This window comes from Geotrypetes seraphini, chromosome 6, assembly GCF_902459505.1.
Source record: "Geotrypetes seraphini chromosome 6, aGeoSer1.1, whole genome shotgun sequence".
NCBI lineage: Eukaryota > Metazoa > Chordata > Amphibia > Gymnophiona > Dermophiidae > Geotrypetes > Geotrypetes seraphini.
The window spans coordinates 114756685-114782814 of record NC_047089.1 but is presented as its reverse complement, the minus strand read 5'-3'; the positions used below and the strand labels follow the sequence as shown (position 1 = coordinate 114782814).

Here is a 26130-nt window from a genome sequence, read left to right as displayed (position 1 = left end):
TTCAGCATCTAGGGAGAGGGCTTTACACGGATCTTTGGCAAGATGAAAGAAAATGTGGGAATTATCCGTTATGAGCCTGCCTGACATAAAACCAATTTGATGAGTTGAGATAAGTGTGCCTATTGAATGCTGAAGTCTAGTAGAGAAAATGGTAGCATATATTTTATAGTCTGCATTGAGTAGTGAGATTGGGTGATAATTTGAATTAATTGAGGGTCCTTGCCGGGTTTAGAAATAACTGTGATAACAGCATCTAAAAAATGACTCTGAGATACCCTCTGAGGAGTTAAAGAGTTAAATAAGGTGGTGAGTGTGTAAGAAAGTTTATCTTGGAAGAGTTTATAGAATTCTACCGTTATACCATCAGCCCCTGGAGACTTTCTGGAAGTGAGATGTTTAATTGCTAGTAGAGTCTCATTAGCATCAAATGGGCATTGATGTGCCTCAATGTCAGGAGTCTTAAGTTTGGGTGACTGGAGTGAAGCCAGAAATTGATCCGCGTCAGATGACTGTTGTATAAATGTCAGATGAATAAAGCTGGGAGTAAAATGTGTGGAAGGCACTAGAGATGTCAGCGTGTGAAGAAAGGAACTTACCATCTGGGGTTTTAATAGAAGGGATCTGCATTTTAACTCTCTTTCGTTTGAGATAATTAGCAAGCATTTTACTACTCTTATTCATTTCCATATAGTATTTAGTGGATGTAGTGAAAATATCTTGTTGTGCAGCCATACTAGCTAGTTTGTTATAAGAATATTTTAGCCTATAGATTTCAGGTATTGTCATTGGAATGAAAGAAATCCTGCTCACAAAGTTTAATTTGATGTTCCAGATTTTGTTGTTCTAGCTTATCATGTTTTAATTTATAGGCTTGACACAATATAAATTCACCTCTCAGTGAAACTTTAAAGGCCTCCCAAATGGTTAAAGGGTCCAAAAAATCTGTGTTGTTGAAGTGAAAAAATTCATCAATAAACTTGGCAAGATGGCGGTGGCTTCTTGCTTGAGCTCCGATCCTCACCCGCCTAACTTTGCTCTTTTCTACTGCTTTTTCTGCCTGCCACACTTTATTTTGGTACCGGAGTGTGGAGCTCCTTTCGCTGCACTGAGGGGGTGACTCCTATTCCCGTTTCTGGACCCGGGCTTGAGTTATGCCCATAAAATCGTCATGACAAGCCAAGACTCCCAAGCACTCCAGCGCTGGCAAGATTGCGTCTGCGCCTCCCACGTCTCCAACGGTGGTCCTGCAGGAGGCCACTGTTAAAGAAATGACGAGGACCATCTCGACCGTGATTGACGATCGTCTTTGTAAGCTGCAGGCAACGGTGGAAGATATCCGTGATCGCATGGAGCGCCATGAGAAGCGTTTGCAAACAGCGGAGTCCCATATCGCGGACCACGAGGACTGTGTGACAACCAAGGAGGCGCAGGTGCGTGCGCTGGAGACGCGCTGTGCCACCTTTCACGCCAGACTTGAGAACCAGGAGAACCGGGGACGTCGCAACAATGTGCACCTGGTGGGCCTCGCCGAAACTATAAAAGAGGGATTGTTGAGCGATGGCTCCCCAAAGCTCTTGGCCTCTCTCCCGAGGGTCCAAAACTGCTGGTAGAACGGGTCCACCGCTTGGGACCGCGGAGGGAGGGAGATGGCAGGCCGCAACCTGTAATCGCCCGGTACCTTAATTTAGCGGACAAAGCCAAGCTGATGACCCTCTACAGAAAGAAAGGAGCACTGGAATATCAGGGGGGCAAGCTGTTGTTCTTCCATGACTATTCAGCAGAAGCCGCTGCACACCGGCGTGCCCTGGCCCCCTACTGCTCTGAGCTCCGCAACCAGGGGCTGAGTTTCATCGTCCAGTTCCCGGCTCGGGTCCGCATCGTGGGTGCGGGAGGGCCGAAGATCTGTGACTTTGTGGAAGACCTTAAAGCCTACCTACAGAGCTTTTCCCCTCTGACTAACTAAATCCTAGTGGAGTTGATCTGCAGTGGCTGAGCCTTTGGGGTGCATTGCGGCCTTTCCCATGGTGTTTCACTGCCTTCTGTGGGGGGCTTCTCCTGTTGCTATTTGCTGTTCTTCGCGGATGGTAAAGCGGGCCCTGGGACTTGAGGCTCTGCTGGGACCGGGGCTGGAGGTACAGCTAGAGACTTAGACTCGAACATGATGCCTGCTGTGGAGTTCTCGCTGTGTGGGATCGGAGAGGATGCGGAGATTGCTCGGAATGCTGGGGCTCATGACTGTTTGTTTCCCTCCTGTCTGCCTCTTTGTTGCTCTGCACCTAGGCCCATAGGGGCTCCTCTAGCTGCCTTTTTTGTCTCCCCTGTGGCCTGTTATGTTTGTTTTCCGAGTTGGAGTTGGGGGCTTTTTTCTTTCTCTATTACTGCTGATATGTAGGTTGTAGAAATCTTAAGTGGACATTTTGCCGTTCTGTCTTAGGTTGGGTTGGGTGGGGGTTGGATGTGGGCTTGTTTCTTCTTTTTATTCTGGACGGGATGGGGGAGATGGGCTGGGAATCGGTGGGTGGGTGTTTGTCGGGTTGGGTGTGTGGCATTGCTTGGGATTTTAAGTGTGGTCCTGCTCTGGCTATGGGGTGAGTCTGGGGGGGGGGCTGGTTTGGGTGGATGGAATGTGTTGTGGTTTTCCCTTGAGTGTCTGCGGGAGTGTGGAGTTGACATACGGTGGGGATGGATGACAGGGGGGGGGTTAGGGGATGTTGGGTGGCTGGGTGATTGGATTTTCTCTACTTGTCCCGGGGGTCCAGGGAGACCCTTGGTGACCAACATATGCCTGAGCACGTGTGTGGTTTGGTTTTCTGTACCTCTCATGGCTACGGCTGATTTCACATTTATCACGTTAAATGTAGCTGGTATCAACTCTCTGGTGAAAAGGACAAAAGTTCTCTCCTTTTTGCAGCGGGAGCAGACCTCTGTGGCTTTTTTGCAGGAGCCTCATCTTACGGCAAGTGAGCACCATAAGTTAGCCAGAGACTGGGTGGGGGAGGTTGTCTCTTCTTCCTTTTCTTCTAAATTCTCTTTCTTTTGCTATAAACTGGTGTGGGGAATGGCCCCTACCTATCTCTTACCACACTTTGAACTATACATCCCTATGAAGACAACCAGAAATCACAATCTCTTTGCCTATCCAAAGATCACTGATTGCAAATACAGGTCCTTTCTGGACAGAACCTTTAAGTTTCAAGCTAGCAAACAGCAAACCTGGCTAGACAATTACATCAATAGAGCCAGGTTGACCTACGGTGCTTTTCGGAAAGAAATTATGACAGCTCTGTTAGATAGATTTATCTCCTAGTCAGATACCCTCCTTTTTTTTAAACTATTATTCAACATGTTGATATTGCATGTTCTCACTAATTGTATTTTGTATTCACTGACTGTTCAGTGACATCTTCCCTATTTGTATTCTGTAATTCGCTCATTGTCCAGCTCTCTTCACTGTAAACCGCCTAGAAGTCGCAAGATTGTGGCGGTATAGAAAAAATAAAGTTATTATTATTATTAAACAACGGGGTGTTGCTATTCTCATTCATAAAGGGCTCACGGTGATAACGCACAAGGTTCTTCAGGACCCCCAGGGCCGTTTTGTCATCTGGGCTGGGACCTTGTCTGACAAACCCGTAGTGCTTTGTAATTTATATGCCCCCAATGTTTATTCCCATGCCTTCTTTTCAGGTATCCTGGCTCACCTCAAGGCACTGCCTAATTATGAACTCATTATTAGTGGGGACTTCAATGTTACCAGTGATCCCTCCCTTGATAATAAGCCACCTCGGGTGGTGAGGAGGGACAATGAATGCCTGGGGTGAATTTTCTGATGGGGGAGTTGGATCTCCAGGATGTGTGGTGTGTATATCACCCCTGAGAAGTGGATTTCACCTTCTTCTCGGGGGTGCACCATAGCCATTCGCGTTTGGATTACATCTTGCTCCCTTCCCGGTCTATTGGGTAGGTGGTGTGCACCCGCATCCTGAATGTCCCATTTTGCGACCATGCGGCTGTCCTGTTGACCCTGAGATGGGGTGGATCCTCACCTGACCGCATATGGCGATTCAATCCCACTCTATACCTGGATGATGCCTTCCATACTTACCTTATTGAGGATTGGACCAATTATACGTAATCCAATGAGGGGAGTGTTGTTTCTGATACAGTGTTCTGGGAGGCTGCCAAGGCATATCTTCAGGGATGTATCATAACATACACTATCCGCAAGCGTAAACAGCGAGATGCTGAACTCACGTCACTTGAGAAACAACTGCGGGAAAGTAGGTCTCACCATTTGCAACATCGCTCTGATGAGGCCCGTCAGTCGTATCTTAGCTTGCGTAAACGCATTGATGCAATTCTTACCAATAGAGCCTTGACCCATATCGATGTCTACAAGTATAAACTCTATAAATGGGGCAATCGTGGGGGGAAGCTTCTGGCTAATCTTATTCGACCCTTTAGGAAGGCCATGCGTATTTCCCGTATTCGGGAGAGCCCTACGGCACTGCATGTGGAGGAGGTTGCCATTCAGGAACAGTTTGTGCGCTTTTATAGTGAACTGTACAGCTCGGGCCAGTGCGATGCCGTGACGCGAGATTCGTTCTTTAAGGATCTGGACCTTCCCCAGCTCACCGAGGCCCAAAAGGATTTACTCAATGCCCCCATTACCTGCACTGAGATTCAAATTGCTATTGGTAAGTTGAAACTTGCTAAAGCAGTGGGGCTGGATGGCATGGAGCCGGAGTTTTACAAAATTCTGAAACCCCATGTCGGGCCTGCCTTGAGTGCTATGTATGCGGATGTGCAGGCTGCGGACCGGCTCCTCCCTGAACAGAATCATGCCCATGTAGTTGTTTTTCCTAAGCTGGGTAAGGACCCGGAGCTCGTGGGATCCTACCGACCCATATCATTGCTTAATCAGGACATGAAGATACTTACAGCCTTCCTGGTGGGACGGTTGGCTCAGGTGGTTCCTTTTCTTATCCACCCCAATCAGGTGGGGTTCGTACCGGGGCGTTTTTACTCTGCTAATATCCTTAAAGCCTTAGTGGCACTCTGCGAGAGCCGGGGTCAAGCGGGAGATGACTTGCTGGCTAGTTTGGACACCGAGAAGGCGTTTGACAAGGTTGTGTGGCCTTATCTTTTTTGGATTTTACGGCGGTGGGGTGGGTGTGTGAGAGATACCGGCTCTCGGCCCTGTTGACTAGAAAATGGCAGCAATATTACGATATTTGGGGGAGATACCTGGCAGTGGAGGGAATGGATGGGGACAGTTCTGTTGTCAGTTGAAGTAATGGTCCCGGACTGGATTGGATCTTTGGGGGTTTGTATTATTTTGGTTCTGTGCTCTTTTGTCCTTTTTTTCTGATCTTTCTTCTTTTCCTCTCCTTGGGGTGCTACCGTGCCTACTGGTGGTGCTCTGTGGTTCACAGGAGGTGCAGGGTGCTGTTTGCTGTTACTGGGGGGGAGGGGGTGTGATATCAGGGGTCTTGCTGTTCTGCAGATTGCCTGACTGTACTGTTTTTGTATGTTCCTGATGTTTTGCTGTGATGTTTTGTCATTAATAAACAATTGCAAAAAAAAAAAAAAACCTCCATATTTTTGAAAGCCCATTTAACCCACATTATTGAGAGAAAGTGTGTTAACTTGTAAAAGTAAACTCCAGGAAGAGGAAAAAATTGGGAATAAATCCTCAATACCAATAGGCACTAATAATAAATCTATGACCTTAAGTCAAAAACTGAACAAAGGAAATAGTATTACATTATTTCTCATTTGCATGAAGAAATGCTTCAAGTTGTGTTGGCTCCACAATTACATAATCCTTATTCTTTAAATGAAGCAGACATTTACATGGATACTTTAGAAAGAATGTGGCCCCCCAGACTCACAGCTCTAGGTTTCATGACCAAAAAGGCCTTTCTCCTCAATTGTGTCGGACGGGCCACATCCGGAAAAATCATAATCCTATCACCACAAAACTTAGCTTCTTTATTTTTAAAAAAAGCTTCAAAATTAGTATTTTGCTAATTCATTCATACAGGAAACCAGAAGGATGGACCTCTCTTGTATTACATCCTGAGAATCTTCCAGGAAATCTGTGAGATTAAAATCAGTTGTAACAAGTTGGTCCACACCTTCTTCTACTGTTATTTTTTTTCAAGGTAAGTAGTAGACATTAGAAAATATGATTGTGTCTGCATTAGCTAATCCTAATATTTCCTTGAGATACTTCTGAAGAAGTATCTCTGGTGATATCAGGTGTGTAATTGGAAAATTAGTCAGACGCAGATTTCTAGACCTAACCATATTTTCTATTATCTCTAATTTTAAATAGATATTATGAGAGTCTTTAATTGATGATGATGAAAAGGAATGTAGGTTCAGGATCTGCTTCTCTATCCAATGTTTTAGTCAACATTTCCCAACTTATCAACCACTTCCTCAGAAAATGTTTGAACCTGATTTGTTATACTTTTTAACATATTCTCCATCCACACATTTAACATCCATATATCCTTCAAAGTAACTTCCTATGGTACTTCCTGCTGATTCTCAACTAAACCTGGAGCATTTATCAACTATGGTATTTTTTAATACGAAATAACCAGGTTAGGTTGAGAAGCAGGGACTTCCAAAAAAGTCTCTCTAGGACCGACTTCTGATCCTGAACCACTAGGTTTTTCTAGAAGGAGAGGTGGGGGTCCTATTTGGAGAGCTCAATGAAGCTCCCGATGTGAATTCCACCTTACTAAATTAGTCAAATGATGGTCCATAGGACCAGATTGTACTGGAGTGGATATCCTAGTTTTCCCTTTTCGTTTATCCATTATTTTAAAGAAATGTTTACATAAAGAAAACAACTTAACTCCCTTGAAAAATCTCCTCTAGCTCCTCATAGCTCCAAATGAGTATGCCCTAAAGGGTCACGCGCCACTGCAGCATCTGCTTTTCACTCGAAGAGTGAAGCCCCCGATGCCAGGCTTCCAAAAGTGCCTGATGTTCAAAATGGCCCTTTAGCACGAGCAAGCAGAGGGGAACTTTCAGGAAACAGGTAATACAATTCAACTCAGTAATTACCAGGACTCTCCGTCTCTAGTGCCAATAATCACACCTTCCCTGGCTCCTTCACTGCGGCGTCCACTTTTCACTCGGAGAATGAAGCCCCCAATGTCACCTGGGTGGCTTCCAAAAGTGCCTGATGTTCAAAACGGCACTTTAGCACAAGCCAATAATCACATCTTCCCTCAGGCATACTCAGCCAATAATCACACCTTCCCTCAGGCATACTTAGTTAAAAGGTTTCTGCCTGTTTCCCTTCCATCAGCTTCTGTGCTGGTTACAGGGACTCCTGCTACACTGGACCAGGGTATTTCCTCTTATCTCCCTGAGGGGGCTCTGCAGAGTAAGATGGTGGTGTCCATTATTGTGGCGGACACACTTTCGATTCCTCTTCTTTCGCTGGGTAGTACTGCGATGGCTGCGGATGTTATGAATCTTGTGGATCTCCATGATCCAGATCAGTGTGGGACCCATGATTTGGTGATTTTTCAGCCCACATACCTTATGGATTTAATTTATGAATCTCTGCAAGATTTGAAGCTGCAGTCGGATCAGCTGGTCGCTGCTAAATGTTCTCTTATGAGTGACCAGAGGGCACAATCTGCCTCTTTTCCTGATAACCCTGATGTGGTTTGTATCCTTTCAGATATCTGGAACAATCCAGAGAGATTCAAGATGGCGACGAAAATGGACGCCTGAGAAGGAGGCTTCATCTTTCAATAGTCGGCCGGCGTTCTTTTTCGATCTAGCAGCCCTCTTACCTTAACATGGGTAAGAGGAAAGGAGCCCTTCGCGGCAATCCTCCAGTGGCGACAGCGGCACCGCGTCTGGTGCAGACTACTATTGAGGGAGCGTTGGCCCGCTCTGGTGAATCGGCAGGTACTACTTCAGGGGCAAGCACGAATTCGTCGGATGAACTCAGCCAGCAAATTCGGGCGCTGTTGAGCCCGGATCAAAGCAGTGCAGAGTCGGGAGTGCCTGAGGTATCGATGACCCAGGAGGTGATTTCGAGCCACAGAGAAGAAGGATTGGCAGCTCCAATTCCATCGGCAGCAACAGCTAACTCACACTACAGAGGAGGTGAGAATAGCTTCGGGCGGAAGTAATATCAACTTTGGGGTGCTGGAGAAGCCTAAGAAAATAGATATGGAGGCTTTATGGCAGGCCATTTCAGTTATGGATGCTAACCTCAAACTTTCTTCTTCCACTCTAAATATTGACTATGGGACTATCCATTCTAAAGTGGAGCAACAGGGCTTGGTCCTCCAAAACTTGACTGAAAAAATAGAAAAACAGGAGACAAGAATTTGTGAAATGAAAACTTTGGACTTGGAATTAGTAAAAGAAAGATAATTTTTTGCCAGGAAAATGGAAAGTTTCGAAAACCAACTAAGGAAAAATAATTTGAGACTCCTAAATTTTCCTAAATGTCCCTTAATTTCACCAATGGAGATGATAATAAAGTACTTTAAGGAAATTTTGCTTATTTCTACAGAAAATTTGCCACCTATTGTTAGAGCTAATTACTTTCAAATAAAGAAACCTGTGGAAGTCTCCACTCCTAATGAAATTCAAGGGACAAATAATGAAAATATAAATCTAACAACTTTTTTGGAAAATTCTTTAGAGGTTATAACGGAAAGGAAAACCCTGTTAATAACTCTTGCTTTGGAAAGTGATAGAGAATATGTTTTACATAAGAACATAAGAAGTTGCCCCCGCTGAGTCAGACCAGAGGTCCATCTTGCTCAGCGGTCTGCTCCCGCGGCGGCTCATCAGGCCTAGTGCCTGAACAGTGGTCCCTGATTAATTTTGTAACTTACCTCTAATCCCATCCCTATAATCTACCTCTACTCTTATCTGTACCCCTCAATCCCTTTGTCTTCCAAGTACCTATCCAAAACTTATTTGAACCCCTGTAGCGTGCTCCTGTTTATCACATCCTCTGGTAGCGTGTTCCATGTATCCACCACCCTCTGTGTGAAAAAAAAAACTTCCTGGCGTTTGTTCTAAACCTCTCCCCTTTCAATTTCTCTGAGTGCCCCCTTGTACTTATTGATCCCCTTAATTTGAAAAATCTGTCCTTGTCTATTATTTCTATGCCCTTCATGATCTTGAAGGTTTCTATCATGTCTCTACTAAGTCTCCGCTTTTCCAGGGAGAAAAGCCCTAGCTTTTTCAGTCTGTCAGTATATGAGAGGTCCTCCATGCCCTTTATTAGCTTAGTTGCTCTTCTCTGGACCCTCTCAAGTACCTCCATGTCCTTCTTGAGGTACGGCGACCAGAACTGAACACAGTACTCCAGGTGTGGGCGCACCATAGCACGATACAGTGGCAGGATGACTTCCTTTGTCCTGGTCGTGATACCCTTCTTAATGATACCTGTGACACACTTATCCCTTGCTCTAACCAGCAGAGGGACTAAGTGTGTTGAGTTCTGGCCTGTCGACGTGGCCTCCTCAGGTTGGAGGAAGGCTTTTCAGGGTAGAACAGACCTAGGCGCCTGCCTAGTCTGCCAGGCCACACTGAGAGTAACTTATAAAGAGAAGACCACACAGGTAAGTCTTGTTACAAAAGAATGTTCTTGAGCTTTATTGAACCCGGGGGTCTGAATACCATCAGCCACCCGTATGTCATGGCAAAAATTATAAAATACAAAATAACTTGCAGTTGTCAGAATGGCTTGCGATAAATGCCACATACAGTTCAATACCTGGACTTTCCAGTTTAACTACAGTCCTCTTCACCAGGGAAAAAGGCAAATGAAAAATATCAGGAACATAAAACTTCCAAACTTTGCACAACTTGTGACTACAGCCAGAGTAATTACAGCTTCAAAACCTAGCACTGAATTTCTTAAACGTTTCAGCTTACCTAGCTGAGACACGGACAGGTTTGCAGAGCAGGCTTCACAGCTCATTATTATCAGCTGGGCTTCCTGGCCGAAGGAATACAGCAAGGCATTATGTAAGCTGTGAACTTTACTTGGGTTTTTCCCAAAAGTTCCTTGAACAAACAAAGCTCTCCGGGCAGTCATACAGAGTAGCGGAGAGATTTTCCTGCCCTTCTCCTAATCTCTGTCAGCTGGGCTTGGGTTACGGGAGACAGCACAATCACAGCCTTGCTTCCTTCCCCTTAACAACTAACCTCCATGTCAGTGGGGAAATGGCTAGCTTCCAGCAATGGCTCAGTGGTGTCCATAGCCTCTGTCTGCTCAGCAGCCTCTGGGGTGGAGTTGAGGTAGTCCTCTGTCATCTCCACGTCCTCACTGCTGCGGGCTGGAGGAGAGAGACTTCTCCCCTTATCTGCCTCCAAGCTCTGCTGTCTCTCCTGCCGCTGCCTGAGCTCGTTAGCCCCAGCTCCGTCCCGGCTTCCCCTGCTCTCCTTACTGAGATTCCATACTCTGTTTTTATGTTGGTTAAAGCCCCACCCCTCTCTCCTCAGAGCAGCTGTGTTAGGCAGGAAATCCCTAGGGACATAACTCAGGTTTCTCCTAGGCTTTTAATGAGCATACCTTCCAGCCCTAGGACTCCACTTCTCAATAAGAGTCCTCCCAGGCTTTCTAGGGTACCTGTCCTGAGATGGCGCTCTCTGCTGGATATACCTATGTTCCTGCCTTTCCTGCTCTACCTCACTGTCAAAACCAAACTTTTACTTTTAACCTGGTCAGCCCTTCTGACCAGTGACCGTGATTTGCTTTTATCCCTTACAGGGACAAAGCTGGCCACAGGTTTGTCACATACCCAACATTCTGTTTGCTTTCCTTGAGGCCGTGGCACACTGCGCCGATGCCTTCAATGTTGTGTCTACCATCACTCCCAGGTCTCTTTCAAGGTCGCTCACCCCTAGCGCTGATCCCCCCCATTTTGTAAGTGAACATCGGGGGTTTTTTCCCTATATGCATGACCTTGCATTTCCCTATGTTGAAATTCAATTGCCACTTTTTGGCCCATTTTTCCAGTGTTGTCAGATCTTTTTGGAGATCTTCGCAGTCCTCCATGTTATTGACCTTGCAATATAGTTTGGTGTCATCCGCAAATTTAATAACCTCACATTTTGTTCCTGTCTTCAGGTTGTTAATGAATATATTGAATAGGAGCGGTCCCAGCACCGACCCCTATGGAACTCCGCTCGTGACCCATTGCCAGTCTGAGTAATGTCCCTTTACTCCAACCCTCTGTTTCCTGTCCGCCAGCCAGTTTTTGATCCATTGGTGGACCTCCCCTTGCACCCCATGGTTCCATAGCTTCCTTAGTAGTCTTTCGTGTGGCACCTTGTCGAAGGCTTTTTGGAAGTCAAGGTAAATGATATCTATGGATTCCCTTTTATCCACCTGGCTGGTTACCCCCTCAAAGAAGTATAATAAGTTTGTGAGACATGACCTGCCCCTGCAGAAGCCATGCTGGCTTGACTTTAGCTGCCCATAGTTGTCGATGTGTTCCCAGATGCTGTCTTTAATCAGTGCTTCCATCATCTTTCCCGGGACCGAGGTCAAGCTCACCGGCCTGTAATTTCCTGGGTCTCCCCTTGAGCCTTTCTTGAAGATAGGCGTGACATTTGCTATTTTCCAGTCTTCCGGAATCTCTCCAGTTTTTAGGGATAGGTTGCATATTTGTCGAAGTGGCTCAGCTATTTCGTTCCTTAGTTCCTTGAGTACCCTTGGGTGAATGCCATCCGGACCTGGTGATTTGTCGCTCTTTAGCCTGTCTATTTGCCTGAGGACATCCACCTTGCTCACCTCTAGCTGGACCAGATTTTCATCCTGCTCTCCTATTACAATCTCCTCGGGCTCCGGAATGTTGGTTGTGTCCTCCCTCGTGAAAACTGACATGAAGAACTTATTTAGCCTGTCAGCTATCTCCTTTTCCTCTTTTACCACTCCCTTTCTGTCCCCATCATCCAAGGGCCCCACTTCCTCCCTTGCTGGTTGCTTCCCCTTAACGTACCTGAAGAATGATTTGAAGTTTGTTGCTTCCCCTGCCAGTCTCTCTTCATATTCTTTTTTTTGCTTTCCTAACCACTCGATGACACTCCTTTTGGTGTTTTTTGTGTTCCTTTTGGTTCTCCTCTGTTTTGTCCTTTTTCCATTTTTTTGAATGATGCTTTCTTGTCACTTATCGCCTTTTTCACTGCATTTGTTATCCACACTGGGTTTTTTGTTCTATTTTTTTTGCACCCTTTCCTGTACTTGGGGATGCACAGGTTCTGTGCTTCGTGCACTGTGCCCTTGAGTATGGTCCAGGCATTTTCTACGGACTCCATCTTCCTTGCGCTGTCGTTGAGTTTCTTTCCCACCATTTTCCTCATGGCATCATAATTCCTTTTTTGAAGTTAAGTGCAGTCGTTGTAGTTCTTTTCACCTTTGATGATCCAATTTCTAGCCTTTACTGGATCGTGTTGTGATCGCTGTTTCCTAGTGGGGCTAATACCTCCACCTCCTTAGCGGGTCCCCCTAGTCCGTTGAGGATTAGGTCAAGAGTGGCATCACCCCGTGTTGGTTCCATTACCAGCTGTTCCATGAAACAATCCCTCGTGACCTCCAGGAATTTGGTCTCCCTCATGCAGTTTGAGTGCCCAATACTCCAGTTTATTCCCGGGTAGTTGAAGTCTCCCATCACCACCACACTTCCGCTTTTGCATACCTGCCTCAGTTCAGCCTCCAGATCCTGGTCGATTTCTTCCGTTTGTCCAGGTGGGCGATAGTACGTATTTTCGTCATATAAATGATCAGTTTTTAGGTTCTAATGTTCGAATATTTCCAGATATGTCTTTAAGATCTCAGAGGCGTAGGAAGGACTTCCTGGCAATAAGGCCAAGAGTTCTAGCCTTGGGAGCAAATTTTTTGTTGAAATTTCCTGTAAAATGTTTTCTTTCTTATCAGAATAAGAACTATTTATTTTTTTAATCTAAACAACTGTTAGAATTTATAGAATCTAAAGAGCAAGTAGTGCCTGTAGCTGAAAATGTGTAACCTGTCATGAATGGCTGTAGTACTGCAGAGGAGTGCCGCTTTCTAGGTTAGATAAAATTGTTTCATTTATTAATTATTTTCTAAAAAGTCTCTCTCATTTTGTTGTGGACTAAATAAGTTGAAATGTAACTGATTTAACAACTGCCCAACAAACAACACAGACTAACAGCAAATAGCCAACACACACGAAAACGAAACACCAGTGGACATGTATTGGAACTCCTTTCAGGACCTAGAATGGCATAACTTCATAAAACTCTACAACAAATATACCACATCAAACTGCATCCTAGATCCCTGTCCACCCAACATAATGAAAGCAGCCCCTTTAGACTTTAAGATAACACTATGGACTCATATGTCCAACAATTTCAAAAACGGAAAATTCCTATCAAAAAACGGTCACATTATAATCACCCCAATCCCAAAAAATCATAAACTACCCCTAACTTCAGCAACCAACTATAGACCAGTAGCATCTATCCCATTTTTCGTAAAAATAATGGAAGGCTTGGTACAAACCCAACTGATGGACTACCTAGATCGGTTCTCACTGCTACATGAAACCCAATCAGGCTTCAGACCTCTGTTCAGTACTGAGACGATGATAGCAGCAATCTTAGAATACCTACGTAACCTATTTAGTAAGGGCCACAAAGCCTTAGTGATGCAATTCGACATGAGCTCAGCCTTCGACTTGGTAGATCACAAAAAACTACTACAATGTTTAGATTCAATCGGCATCGGAGGCGAAGTGCTGGACTGGTTCCGAGGTTTCCTTACGACCCGCACCTATCAAGTTCGCTTCAATCACAATCTCTCTAAAACATGGAGAAACCCATCAGGCGTTCCACAGGGGTCCCCACTATCCCCACTACTCTTCAACGTCTACATAGCTTCACTAGGAACAAAGCTAACCCAGCAAGGCATAAAAGTATTCAGTTATGCAGACGACTTCACAATCATAATCCCGTTTACAGCATCCCCATCTGAAATCACCCCCACAGCAACTGAAGCGCTAAACATGATGGATCAATGGACCACAGATTTCAAACTGAAGCTCAATTCAGAAAAAACTAAATTCTTCATAGCCTCGCCACACGCACAGAATACGACAATATCATTACACATTAACAATCTAAACTACCCCATTCAACCAACGATGAAGATTCTAGGAGTAATACTAGACCAAGGACTAACCATGAAAGACCACATAGACTCCTTAATCAAAAGAGGGTTTTTCACTCTCTGGAAACTTAAGTCCATTAAGGCGTACTTCCACACTTCAGCTTTCAGAATTCTAGTACAATCCCTAATACTAAACCACCTGGACTATTGCAACATCACCCATCTGACAATCCCCCAGAAGCAAATGCAAAGACTACAACAGATACAAAATGCAGCAGTCAGGATGATTTTCGGGCTGAAGAAGTCCGATCACATAACCCCTTCCTACCGACTCCTACACTGGCTGCCGATGGAGGCGCGCACGAAGTTCAAACTAGGATGTCTCTGCTTCAAAGTATTAAATGGTCTAGCCCCAAAATACATTACAGACCTCTTCTCATTCCCAACCAACAGACATGAAAGAAAAACACACATGAAATTTGTCTCCCCACCGGCTAGAGGGTGCAAATATAAGAGATACCATCAACAACTGCTATCATATCAAGCAGCCATATGGGGTAAAGACCTAGAAAAACTAATTGTGCACACAAACAACTATGAAGAATTCAGGAAACACCTAAAAACTTACCTATTCTTGAAATACCTAGGTAACGAACCGGAACAGCAATCCCCCTCGTAATATCACCACATACCTGAACGTGCAAACTGTTAACCCCAACCCCTATTCACTAAATATGAACACTCTACGAACTTACGGAATATATCTACTTCTATGTAAACAACTTGGCACTTCCTGGCCTTGCAACACACAAACTGACGTTAACATTATTAATGTTATCAGATGTACACTGCTATACTCTCTAATTCATTGTACGAGATATACACTGCTATACTCTTTAATTCGCTGTACGTAAAGTTTCTCTTGATTGTATCTACAATTTCTTTGATTGTATTCAAAGTTTCTCTTGATTGTATTAACAATTTCTTTGATTGTATTTAAAGTTTTCTCTTGATTGTATCTACAGTTTCTTTTATTGTAAACTGCCTAGAAGTCGCAAGATTGTTGGCGGTATATAAGAATAAAGTTATTATTATTATTATTAACCTAAAACATTGAATTAAGTGGATTTGGGTTTATAGATTTTCCTTTTAATATTTTTTCTGTAAATCTTAGTACAAGTATGTAAATTGTTTTTTTGAATTGGATAAAATGAATAAATAAAATAAAAAAAAAAGATATCTGGAACAATCCAGAAGGTCCCCTGAAATGCACTCGGGCCATGGAGAGGCTTTATCCCATGATGGATGGTTTTAACAAGTGTTTTGTTTCTATGCAGGTGGATTCCTTGGTGGGGCAGGTCACCAAGCATACATCTCGTCCCATAGATGGAGGGATAGTCCTGAAGGATGTTCAGGATCCATGTGTGAATTTCATTCTTAAGCTTCTGTTTGACTTGGCCACGGCTGTGTCAAAGGGGCAAAGGCCTCATCTTTTGTTGCTCGGGCATGTCATTCCAAGCTGTGCCATGATCCTGACACTGTGGTGCTGTGTGATTTGGATATTCTCATCTCTGCAGATTACATGGCTGATGCCTTGTACGACATTTGCGCCTACTCTATTTCGGCTCGCAGAATGCTCTGGATCAGGCAATGGTCTGGTGATTCATCTTCTAAAGCTACATTGAGCCAGTTGTCCTTCAAGGGTCAGCTCCTGTTTGGCCCAGGTCTGGATGACCTTATGGCCAGTGTTCAGGATCGCATACCCAAGGCATTGTCTGGGAGCTGAGGAGTGGCACTGCCTTGTGGGCTGTAGGGGGCACTATAGTGCGTTAATGGAATGGATAGTGTGCAGGACATGGTGCAGTAATTTTGTGGATTTTTTCTACATGTAACGCCTGCTTTTCCTATGGTTCTGGGTAACACTAGTTAGAAGTACATATGAAAGTTAAGGCCACACCCAATAGAAGCCAAGGCCAGAAAAATACACTACAGATTAATATTAAGGAAAAGTATAATAATATTATCTTTATGTATTTTGCTATTAAGCCAGACCTTAGAGGAAATCAGGTATAGATATAAATAATAATACATAGAGGTATTAATGACTCCATCTTGTTTTCTGTCTTTCTGTGTCTCTTTGTTCTCTCTGAGTTTTCCTACCTTGAGCCTCATGGCCTAATTGATAACAGATGTGCTTGAGCTGGTTAGGTGGAGCATATTTGATTTCATATCCCAATGTGGGATATAAAAGGAAAGCTTTCTTGCATTAAATATGAATGAAGTATATTGTGTGGCTCTATGGATGGTTGGGGCCCCGAATGAATGATATGTGCTATGAATGATGTGTGAAAGAATGATTTGTATTTAATTTCAAATGTTTTACATATATAAGATGTAAGAAACTTAAAGGGAGCCTAAGAGGCAACATCTGGAAATGGTTGTTAGAGCCAGGAACATTGTTACCATGGAAACCCCTTAGAAGCACAGTATAGGAATTCACAGTAAGAGTCTGGGTCTTCTGAGTCTGTGTGTCAGTGAAACTTGAAACTGTCAGTTTACCAAAGCAAGTGTGTCGTCTGACACAGACAAGTGGTTTGATTTCACCTTTTTGAGAATGACAAAAAGTGTATTGGGTATGTTATAATGTTTTATGCATAAACAAAAAATATGATTTAAAACTTTTTTCCTTTGTCAAAAGGAATTTTCTTTGTTCAAACCTAAGGACAGTCTCTGTTAGCTAATTGGTTGACAAGTGATGAGGTCATACTGGCTAGAAGATATATATTGGTGAACAACGAAGTATAGGTTGGGATTCTTTGCTAGAAATGCCAGGCTTCTGTAATAATTCCCATGACGCAAATAACCTTTTGATAATTATTTTTGATAAATAATAAACTCAATAATCTTTTTGGAAAACATTTGCGTCATTTACCATTATTTATGTACACTTTGCACACCTAAAAGCAAAGCTAGCCACTCAGAGCAGGCCTTACCCTTCCAGGAGCTCAGGGCATTTTAATTTTCATTCCTTTCGGCATTCCCTTTCATACTTAGGTTTTTCCTCAAGACATTACATTACATTACATTAGGGACTTCTATTCCGCCTAAGCAATCCTTTTCATCTGCCAGACCATGCTTCAGCCGGACTAATCGTCAGCAGTCAGTGATAAGACGGCTGGCGGCTTCCGTTAAGAAACAGTTCTGAAGCCAGGCCGCCGTCTCCTCCTCCGTGCATTGGGGAGGTTGTTGGCCTTTCTGACAGAATGGGAGTCTATCACCTTTGACCACTGGGTTCTGGAGGTCCTCTGCTGTGGCCACAAATTGGAGTTTCTCTGTCCTCTAACTGAATATTTTCTGGATTCCCTTGCATGCTGCCCCAAGAAGGTGGTTCTGGTGCAGGCCACATTCCACAGACTTTTGGATCTTGCAAATCGAACCCATGCCAGAGCGAGATTTGGACTCTAGGAGATACTCGATATACTTCATCGTTCCAAAGAATGGATCCGGTGACTGGAGGCCAATTCTGGACGTCAAGGTGGTCAATGCGGCTCTGAAATTGCCACTCTTCTGCATGGAGATAGTGCACTCAGTGATAGCATCAGTGTGACCGGAGGAGTATCTGGCCTCACTAGATCTGATGGAGGCATATCTCCACATTCCCATTTTCCCAGACCACCGGAATTTTCTGCTGTTTCATTCTTTTGGGCAGCATTTTCAGTTTACAGCTCTCCCCGTTGGATTTGCGACGGCACCCCAGACATTCAGGCCTAGTTCACCCGTATCTGGATAACTGGTTGATTATAGCTCCCTCTCTGTCTGAGGGGCATCATGCGGTCCAGCAGGTGGTACTGTTGCTGCAACATCTGGGCTGGGTGATCAACTTCCGTAAGAGTCACATCGAGTCCACCCAGTATTTGGAGTACCTGAGAGTTTGATTTCACTTGGGGCAGAACATGTCCCGTCAGAAGCTTTGGCAGGTCATCAGAACCTTCTTGGCCACTCCAACCCTAATGGCATGACAGCATCTCCAGGTTTTGGGGACCATGGTGGCAATGATCGATGTGGTCCCATGGGCAAAAGCCAGGCTGTGTCTGTTGCAAGAGGCTCTGTTGTCATGCTGGAATCCACAGCGGGACCCATTACTTGCGCCCCAGCCTTGGTCAGCGGTGGCATGCAACAGTCTAGAGTGGTGGTTGCATCCCCTCTTGCTGTCCAGGGGCCTCCCACTCCGGATCTTGGATTGGGTGATCTTGTCAATGAATGTAGAGCAGTGTTCATGTCTGTTCTGGCACAAGTGGTCAGTCAATCTCCTGGAACTGCAGGCGATTTTGCTGGCCCTTCATTATTTCCAGGATCGTCTCCATTATCAAACCATATGGGTGTTCTTAGACAATGCCACGGAGTCGATCATTAGGGGGCACAAATAGTCCCTCTCTGAGTGTGTATGCTCAGCTGCTCTTTTAGTGGGCAGAGAGACACTTTGAGGTGCTGTCCACAGCATACGTGGTAAGTGTGGACAACATTCAAGCATACTTTCTCAGTCAGACTCTGGAACTTGGAGAGTGGTCTCTTGAAGAGTGTTCAATTGCATAGTACACCGATGGGGACTGCAATGAACAAGAAGGCAGATCAGTTCTACAGTCATTGTCTAGAGGCTGGCAGCAAAGGCCTGGATGCTCTGGTTCAGCCCTAGCCCTGGGAGGTTCTTCTTTTTGTATTCTCTCCTTGGCCCATGATAGGGCATCTGTTGAGAGGGACAGCAGATCATGAGGGACCAGTGTTCCTGGTGGCTCCTTATTAGCCAAGGCAGCCATGGGATGCTGACCTGGTTCATCTCCAGCAGGATAGGAGGCTCCAGTTGTCTTGTCACTCTTGCCTCCTCAAGCAGGGGCCGATCTAACTGCAGGATCTGGACTGTTTTGGTCTTACAGCATGGCTCATGAGTGAGCAACCTTGACAAGCCGGACTATTCATTGGCAGTGATTGCCACATTACTTTACAGTAAATGGAAGTCTACGGTAGCGGCCTATGCTATGTTTTCTCTCTCTGACGCTGCAAGTGTGTAGCGACTGTTCTAAACTGAGCGAGGTCTTGCAATACGAGTACATACAGTATACACATCACAACTGAGCCAATGGTTCTTCTCTCTCTGACTCTGCAAGAGTGTAGCGACTGTTCTAAACGAGCGAGGTCTTGCAATACGAGTACATACAGTATACCCATGTCACATCATCACACTGAGCCGATGGTTCTTCTCTCTCTGACGCTGCAAGAGTCTTGCAACGAGCAAGGTCTTGCAATACTAGTACATACATTATACACATCACAACTGAGCTGATGGTTCTTCTTTCTCTGACGCTGCAAGAATGTAGCGACTGTTCTAAACGAGCGAGGTCTTGCAATACGAGTACATACAGTATACATATCACAACTGAGCCGATGGTTCTTCTCTCTCTGACGCTGCAAGTACGAGTACATACAGTATACACATGTCACGTCATCACACTTAGCCGATGGTTCTTCTCTCTCTGACGTTGCAAGAGTCTTGCAACGAGCAAGGTCTTGCAATACGAGTACATACAGTATACACATCACAACTGAGCTGATGGTTCTTCTCTCTCTGACGCTGCAACAGTGTAGCAACTGTTCTAAATGAGCGAGGTCTTGCAATACGATACATACAGTATACATATCACAACTGAGCCGATGGTTCTTCTCTCTCTGACGCTGCAAGAGTGTAGCGACTGTTCTAAACGAGCGAGGTCTTACAATACGAGTACATACAGTATATACATCACAACTGAGCCGATGGTTCTTCTCTCTCTGATGCTGCAAGAGTGTAGCGACTTCTAAACGAGCGAGGTCTTGCAATACGAGTACATACAGTATATACATCACAACTGAGCTGATGATTATTCTCTCTCTGGCGCTGTGAGGCCTTGTAATACGAGTACGTATAGTATTTGGTATTAAAGTTTTTGGGTTGTGGAACAAATCGTCTGAGTTTCCATTATTTTCTATGGGGAAATTTGCTTTGATATTTGAGTGCATTGGATTACAAGCATGCTTCTGGAACAAATTATGCTCACAAACCAAAGTTTTACTGTATTCTTATGATTTAATTATCTACTTTCCTTTCCCTCAGTTTCTACCATGTCCAATTATGTCAGTGTCTTCGTCCTTATTTTGTTTAAATTTTCTTGTTCCCCACTACATATTTGCTTTTTTTATATATATATAATTTTAGCTTTGTAAACCAGTCAGATACATGTTGATGGACAATATATTAAACTATTAATAAACTTGGATATGAAAGAAAGGGCTGAGGTGAGGTAGGAAGTTTGTCCATGTACTTAGTTAGAGCAAACAGGGATTCATACTAGGACTAGAAATACGTTTTGATACTAGGGATGGGAGGAGGTTGGAGTTAACATAGGGGCTAGGGATGGGAGAAGAATTAAATACTAAATGATGGGCGTAAAAGAAGGATTCTAAATTTGAACCTAGGAAGAAGGGAGCTGAGGGCAGGAGTCTGACATAAAGCCTAGGGCTGACAGGGAGGCAGATGAAACAAGGGGGTTGGGGCTTCAAGGTGTGCCTGTTGCTGAGGCTAAGGTCTGATGCAAACACTGAGATGATGGAAGAAATCCCTATCTGCACCCTTTAAGGAGCTCAGAGTACAGATAGAGATGTAAAAGTAAGAATGGAATAGACCAGAGGGAAGGGGTCAGAATGGAAGGAAAGATGAAGGGAAATGGTGAGAAGGGAAAAGTGTGGAAGGAGAGAGGAGTGAGAAGGGTGAAAACTGGAGGGGAGGGAAGGTAAGAAAGTGAAAAAGGTGAAGGAGATAGAGGAGATGGAAAAAGGCTGAAAGACATTGGAAGAGAATAGATGAAAGAGATAAATATGAGAAGAGAATGAGAAAATTGGATATAAGTTAAAAGAGAAAATATTCAAGAAACTCTATTTTCATTTGTGTTTTATCAAGCGAATCTGTGGATGACTGTGGTGGAGGTTATAGCGAATCTATAGCAGAAATGTGTGAGGAACTTCAGAATGGACTTACTCCCCTGTTGATTGTCACTCCAAATGGAAGAGATGAATCAGGAGCAAACAGAGACTGCTTCCTGTTAAACCCAGCAACAAAGTCCTCCGTCCATATGAACATGTTCCGTTTCTTGGGTAAGTACTGATGTCATACAGGTGCATTTCCAGTTGAGCAATTTACTGTAGTATATGCACAACCCCAAACAATTTTCAAATATACTGTACCAATGCACATTGTTAAGGCAGTGTTCAAAGCCATATTCCTTGGTAAGGGATTCATGTAGTAAGGGGGAGCGGTCTGCCCCAGGCGTGGACTTCCTAAAGGCACGGCATCCCTCCTTCTCTCTGCCCCCCACTCCTCTCCTTGCCATGCATGCACACCCCTTGCCTTCCCCCGTATCTGCCTTCTTCCTGGTGTGAGGTTGCTGACCGCATTGGCATTAGTTCCGGGACCCGCACCTAGCAAGTGATGTCAAAGATAGGATGAACCGACACCGACATGGGCATGCTGCTCATGCCAGAGAAGTTAAAAAGGTACAGGGAAAGATGAAGGGTGTGTGCGGAAAAGGGGGAAGAGGGCGGAGGAGGTACACCACAACCCCAGGTGTTGCTCCCCCTTTACTATGCCACTGTTGGTAAATAATGATTTCTGCAAGGACAAACATTATGTATTGATAACACAATCTGATAGAGAACAGATGATGAAAAGGCTCAGAATTTCTAGATCTTCCAAACAGGTTCTGTAAACACAGCTGCATGATGTTTCAGGCCATAAGAACATAAGCAGTGCCTCCGCTGGGTCAGATCAGAGGTCCATCGTACCCAGCAGTCCGCACACGCGGTAGCCCAACAGGTCCAGGACCTGGTCTGTAATCCTCTATCTATACCTCTCTATCCCCTTTTCCAGCAGGAAATTGTCCAATCCTTTCTTGAACCCCAGTACCGTACTCTGCCCTATTATGTCCTCTGGAAGCGCATTCCAGGTGTCCACCACACGTTGGGTAAAGAAGAACTTCCTAGCATTCGTTCTGAATCTGTCCCCTTTCAACTTTTCCAAGTGCCCTCTTGTTCTTTTATTATTCGAAAGTTTGAAGAATCTGTCCCTCTCTACTCTCTCTATGCCTTTCATGATCTTGTAAGTCTCTATCATATCCCCTCTAAGTCTCCTCTTCTCCAGGGAAAAGAGTCCCAGTTTTTCTAATCTCTCAGCGTATGAAAGGTTTTACATCCCTTTTATCAGACGTGTCGCTCTCCTCTGAACCCTCTCGAGTAACGCCATATCTTTCTTAAGGTACGGCGACCAATATTGGACGCAGTACTCCAGATGCGGACGCACCATCGCCCGATACAACGGCAGGATAACTTCTTTCGTTCTGGTTGTAATACCTTGATTATGCCTAGCATTCTATTTGCCTTCTTAGCGGCCGCTGCGCACTGTGCCGTCGGCTTCATTGTCATGTCCACCATTACCCCCAAGTCCCTTTCTTGGGTACTCTCCTTCAATAATATCCCTCCCATCGTATAGCTGCACCTCGGGTTTCTGCTTCTCACATGTAATACTTTACATTTCTCAACGTTGAACCTCATCTGCCATCTCGTCGCCCATTCTCCTAGTTTGTTCAAGTCTCTTTGCAATTCTTCGCAGTCCTCTTTAGTACGTGCTCCACTAAATAGTTTGGTGTCGTCCGCAAATTTTATTATCTCACACTTTGTCCCTGTTTCTAGATCATTTATGAATATATTAAATAGTAACGGCCCAAGCACCGAGCCCTGCGGGACACCACTCGTGACCCTCCTCCAGTCCGAGTAGTGGCCCTTCACTCCAACCCTCTGTTTCCTACCCGCCAGCCAGTTTCTGATCCATCTATGGACATCTCCTTCCACCCCAAGGTTCTTCAGTTTCCGAAGTAGGCGTTCCTGGGGTACTTTGTCAAAGGCTTTTTGGAAGTCTAGATATATGATGTCTATGGGGTCACCTCTGTCCATCCGTTTGTTAATTCCTTCGAAGAAGTGCAATAAGTTAGTTAGGCACGATTTCCCCTTGCTGAAACCATGTTGGCTGATTGTCAGAAGTTTGTTTCTTTCAAAATGTTTGTCGATGTTGTCTTTTATAAGTGCTTCCACCATTTTCCCTGGAACCCAGGTCAGACTCACCGGTCTGTAGTTTCCCGGGTCACCTCTTGACCCCCTTTTAAAGATGGGCATAACATTGGTTATCCCAGGACAAGCAGGCAGCATATTCTTAACGTATGGGTGACGTCACCGACGGAGCCCCGGTACGGACCTTTTTAACTAGAAAGTTCTAGTTGGCCGCACCGCGCATGCGCGAGTGCCTTCCCGCCCGACGGAGGAGTGCGTGGTCTCCAGTTTCTTCGTTTCCGCGGAGCGAAGAAGACGCATGTGCTTTCAACGGCCGTTGAAAACTCTATTTTTGCCTTCCCGCTCGCGATTTTTGATCCCTTTTTGTTTTATTTTTTCTTGTCTTTCGACTAAATTTCTTTAAAAAAAAAAAAAAAAAAACCTCGTGTCTTTTTTCCTTTGTTTTTGCAGCCGGCCCCGGCGGGGCCTGTTGTAATCATCCAAGCCTCCGGGTTTGGTTTCGCGGAGGCCGTGTTTCCCTTCATGCCCCCTCAACCGGGCTTCAAGAAGTGCCAGCGGTGTGCACGCCCGATCTCTCTAACTGACCCACACAACTGGTGCCTTCAGTGTTTGGGTCCAGAGCATCGGGCTGACACTTGCACCCGCTGTGCTACTCTTAAGAAACGCACTCTCAAGAACCGGCAAATACAGCAAAATATTCTTTTTGGTACCGGTTCTACCATGGATCAGGCCCCGACGTCGACGGCACCGCCGAAATCGGCACCGACCACATCGACACCGCCTGATCTTCCTTCGGGGTCGACATCGCAAGGTAAGCCAGCTAAGAAGCCTCCCACTTCCCTTGAGCGCCCTCCAGTTACCGCGGTGACCCCGGTTCTTCCGGCGTCCCGCCGACCCCGTAAACGCTCCGCTCCGATCTCGGTGAGTGCCTCGTCATTGGCCTCCTCATCGCCGGAGCGTCGAGCAGCACCTGTGGTACCGAAGAAAACTAAAACAGTACCGGTGCCCCCATTGGAGGACCGCATCTCGGCCATCCTCCAGGACAAACTCCAGGAGCAGCTTCAACAGCAACTCCAACAGCTCCTTCCGACCCTGCTGGCACCGCTCCTTCCGGTACCGGTCCGGCCCGAGCCTCGCACCACTCCACCGGTGTCCACCCCCTCGGTACCGATGGACACTTCCATGCCGGTCTTATCTGCCCAGCCTGCACTTCAGACTTGCGCTGCAGAGGACCCCTCCCGGCCCCAAGTTCGACACCGGTCGTCTCGGGACCGGGATCGGCACCACTCCTCCCAGGACAGGGATCGACGCCGGTCTTCATCTCCCGGCACCGTATCCATGCGATCTGGCAAGTCCCTTTCTAAAACCCGCCATACTGAGCCGGCCATCAGGGATCCAGACTTATGGGAGCAATCCCCACTCGGTACCGAGGAGGATGCCTCTTCTACAGATGAGGAACCCTCCATGGCTGAATCCACCTCCAAGCCCGAGCAATCCTCCTTCACTAAATTCCTTCGGGAGATGTCTGCGGCTCTCTCCATACCACTTGAGTCCGACTCCAAGAAGTCCCAGGCCTTTTTAGAAGCCTTGGACTTCGACCAACCTCCCAAGGAATTTCTTGAACTGCCTGTACATGATATCCTACGGGAAACTTTTTATAAAAATTTGGAGAATCCCCTTACTGTTCCAGGTGCCCCTAGAAAACTGGACAGTTTATACCGGGTCATCCCTATTCCGGGATTTGATAAACCCCAATTGCCCCATGAGAGCCTCCTAGTAGAATCCACTCTCAAAAAATCTCAAGGCTCCAGTGTTTATGCCTCCACCCCTCCTGGCAGAGAGGGAAAAACAATGGACAAATTTGGAATGCCATGCTGGCTAACAGAGCCAACAACTACACCTTTCATTTTTCATTTTATATGAAACACCTGGTACAACAACTTTCTGCTTTACAAAAGTATATACCTGAACGCAAGGTCCCACTATTTCAGCAGCAAATTTCCACCCTCCTTCAGCTCAGAAAGTTCATGGTGCGCTCGATTTATGATTCCTTCGAGCTCACTTCCCGAGCTTCTGCACTGGCAGTAGCCATGCGACGCCTTGCCTGGCTGAGGGTGTCTGATCTTGATGTGAATCACCAAGACCGCCTCGCCAACGCGCCCTGCCTTGGTGATGAACTTTTTGGGGAGTCTCTGGATACCACAACACAAAAACTTTCGGCTCATGAGACTAGATGGGACACCCTCATTAAGCCTAAAAAGAAGACTCCACCTGCACGACCATACAGACCTCAGTCCTCTTACCAACGTCGTTTTTCTGCTAGGCCGCTTAATCCTCCTCAACAACAATCTCGTCGGCCTCGCCAACAACAGCACACTCAGGCTCGATCTCAGTCTCACCAGGCGACCAAGCCTCCCCCTCAGACTAAACCCCCGCAGCCCTTTTGACTCCTTTCTCCAGGGCATAGCTAGTCTCCAACCGTCGATGCCTCTTCCTCAACCTATCGGAGGCCGCCTCACCATCTTTCTTCAACGCTGGGAGGCCATCACATCAGACCTGTGGGTTCTCAACATCATCCGTCACGGATACTCACTAAGGTTCCAGACTCTTCCTGTAGACCATCCTCCCGTAGAGTCTGCTTCTCACTCCTCCCAAACTCCGCTCCTCCTCAGGGAGGTCCAATCCCTCCTCCTCCTCAATGCCATCGAAGAAGTTCCTCCAGACCAAAGAGGTCAGGGATTTTACTCCCGCTACTTCCTGGTACCCAAAAAAACGGGAGATCTTCGTCCCATCCTAGACCTCAGGAACCTCAACAAGTG

The 26130-nt window shown here is 45.6% G+C and overlaps 1 protein-coding gene across 1 annotated transcript in view; it reads left to right on the top strand.

Annotated features, from left to right (window-relative positions):
• The window catches only part of LOC117362951 (E3 ubiquitin-protein ligase HERC2-like), a 193712-nt gene that overhangs the window by 69744 nt on the left and 97838 nt on the right, over window positions 1-26130 (top strand). The window contains exon 4 of the mRNA XM_033950040.1: window positions 21152-21346. Coding sequence (XP_033805931.1) covers window positions 21152-21346 — 195 coding nt within the window. The remainder of the gene's footprint in view (window positions 1-21151; window positions 21347-26130) is intronic.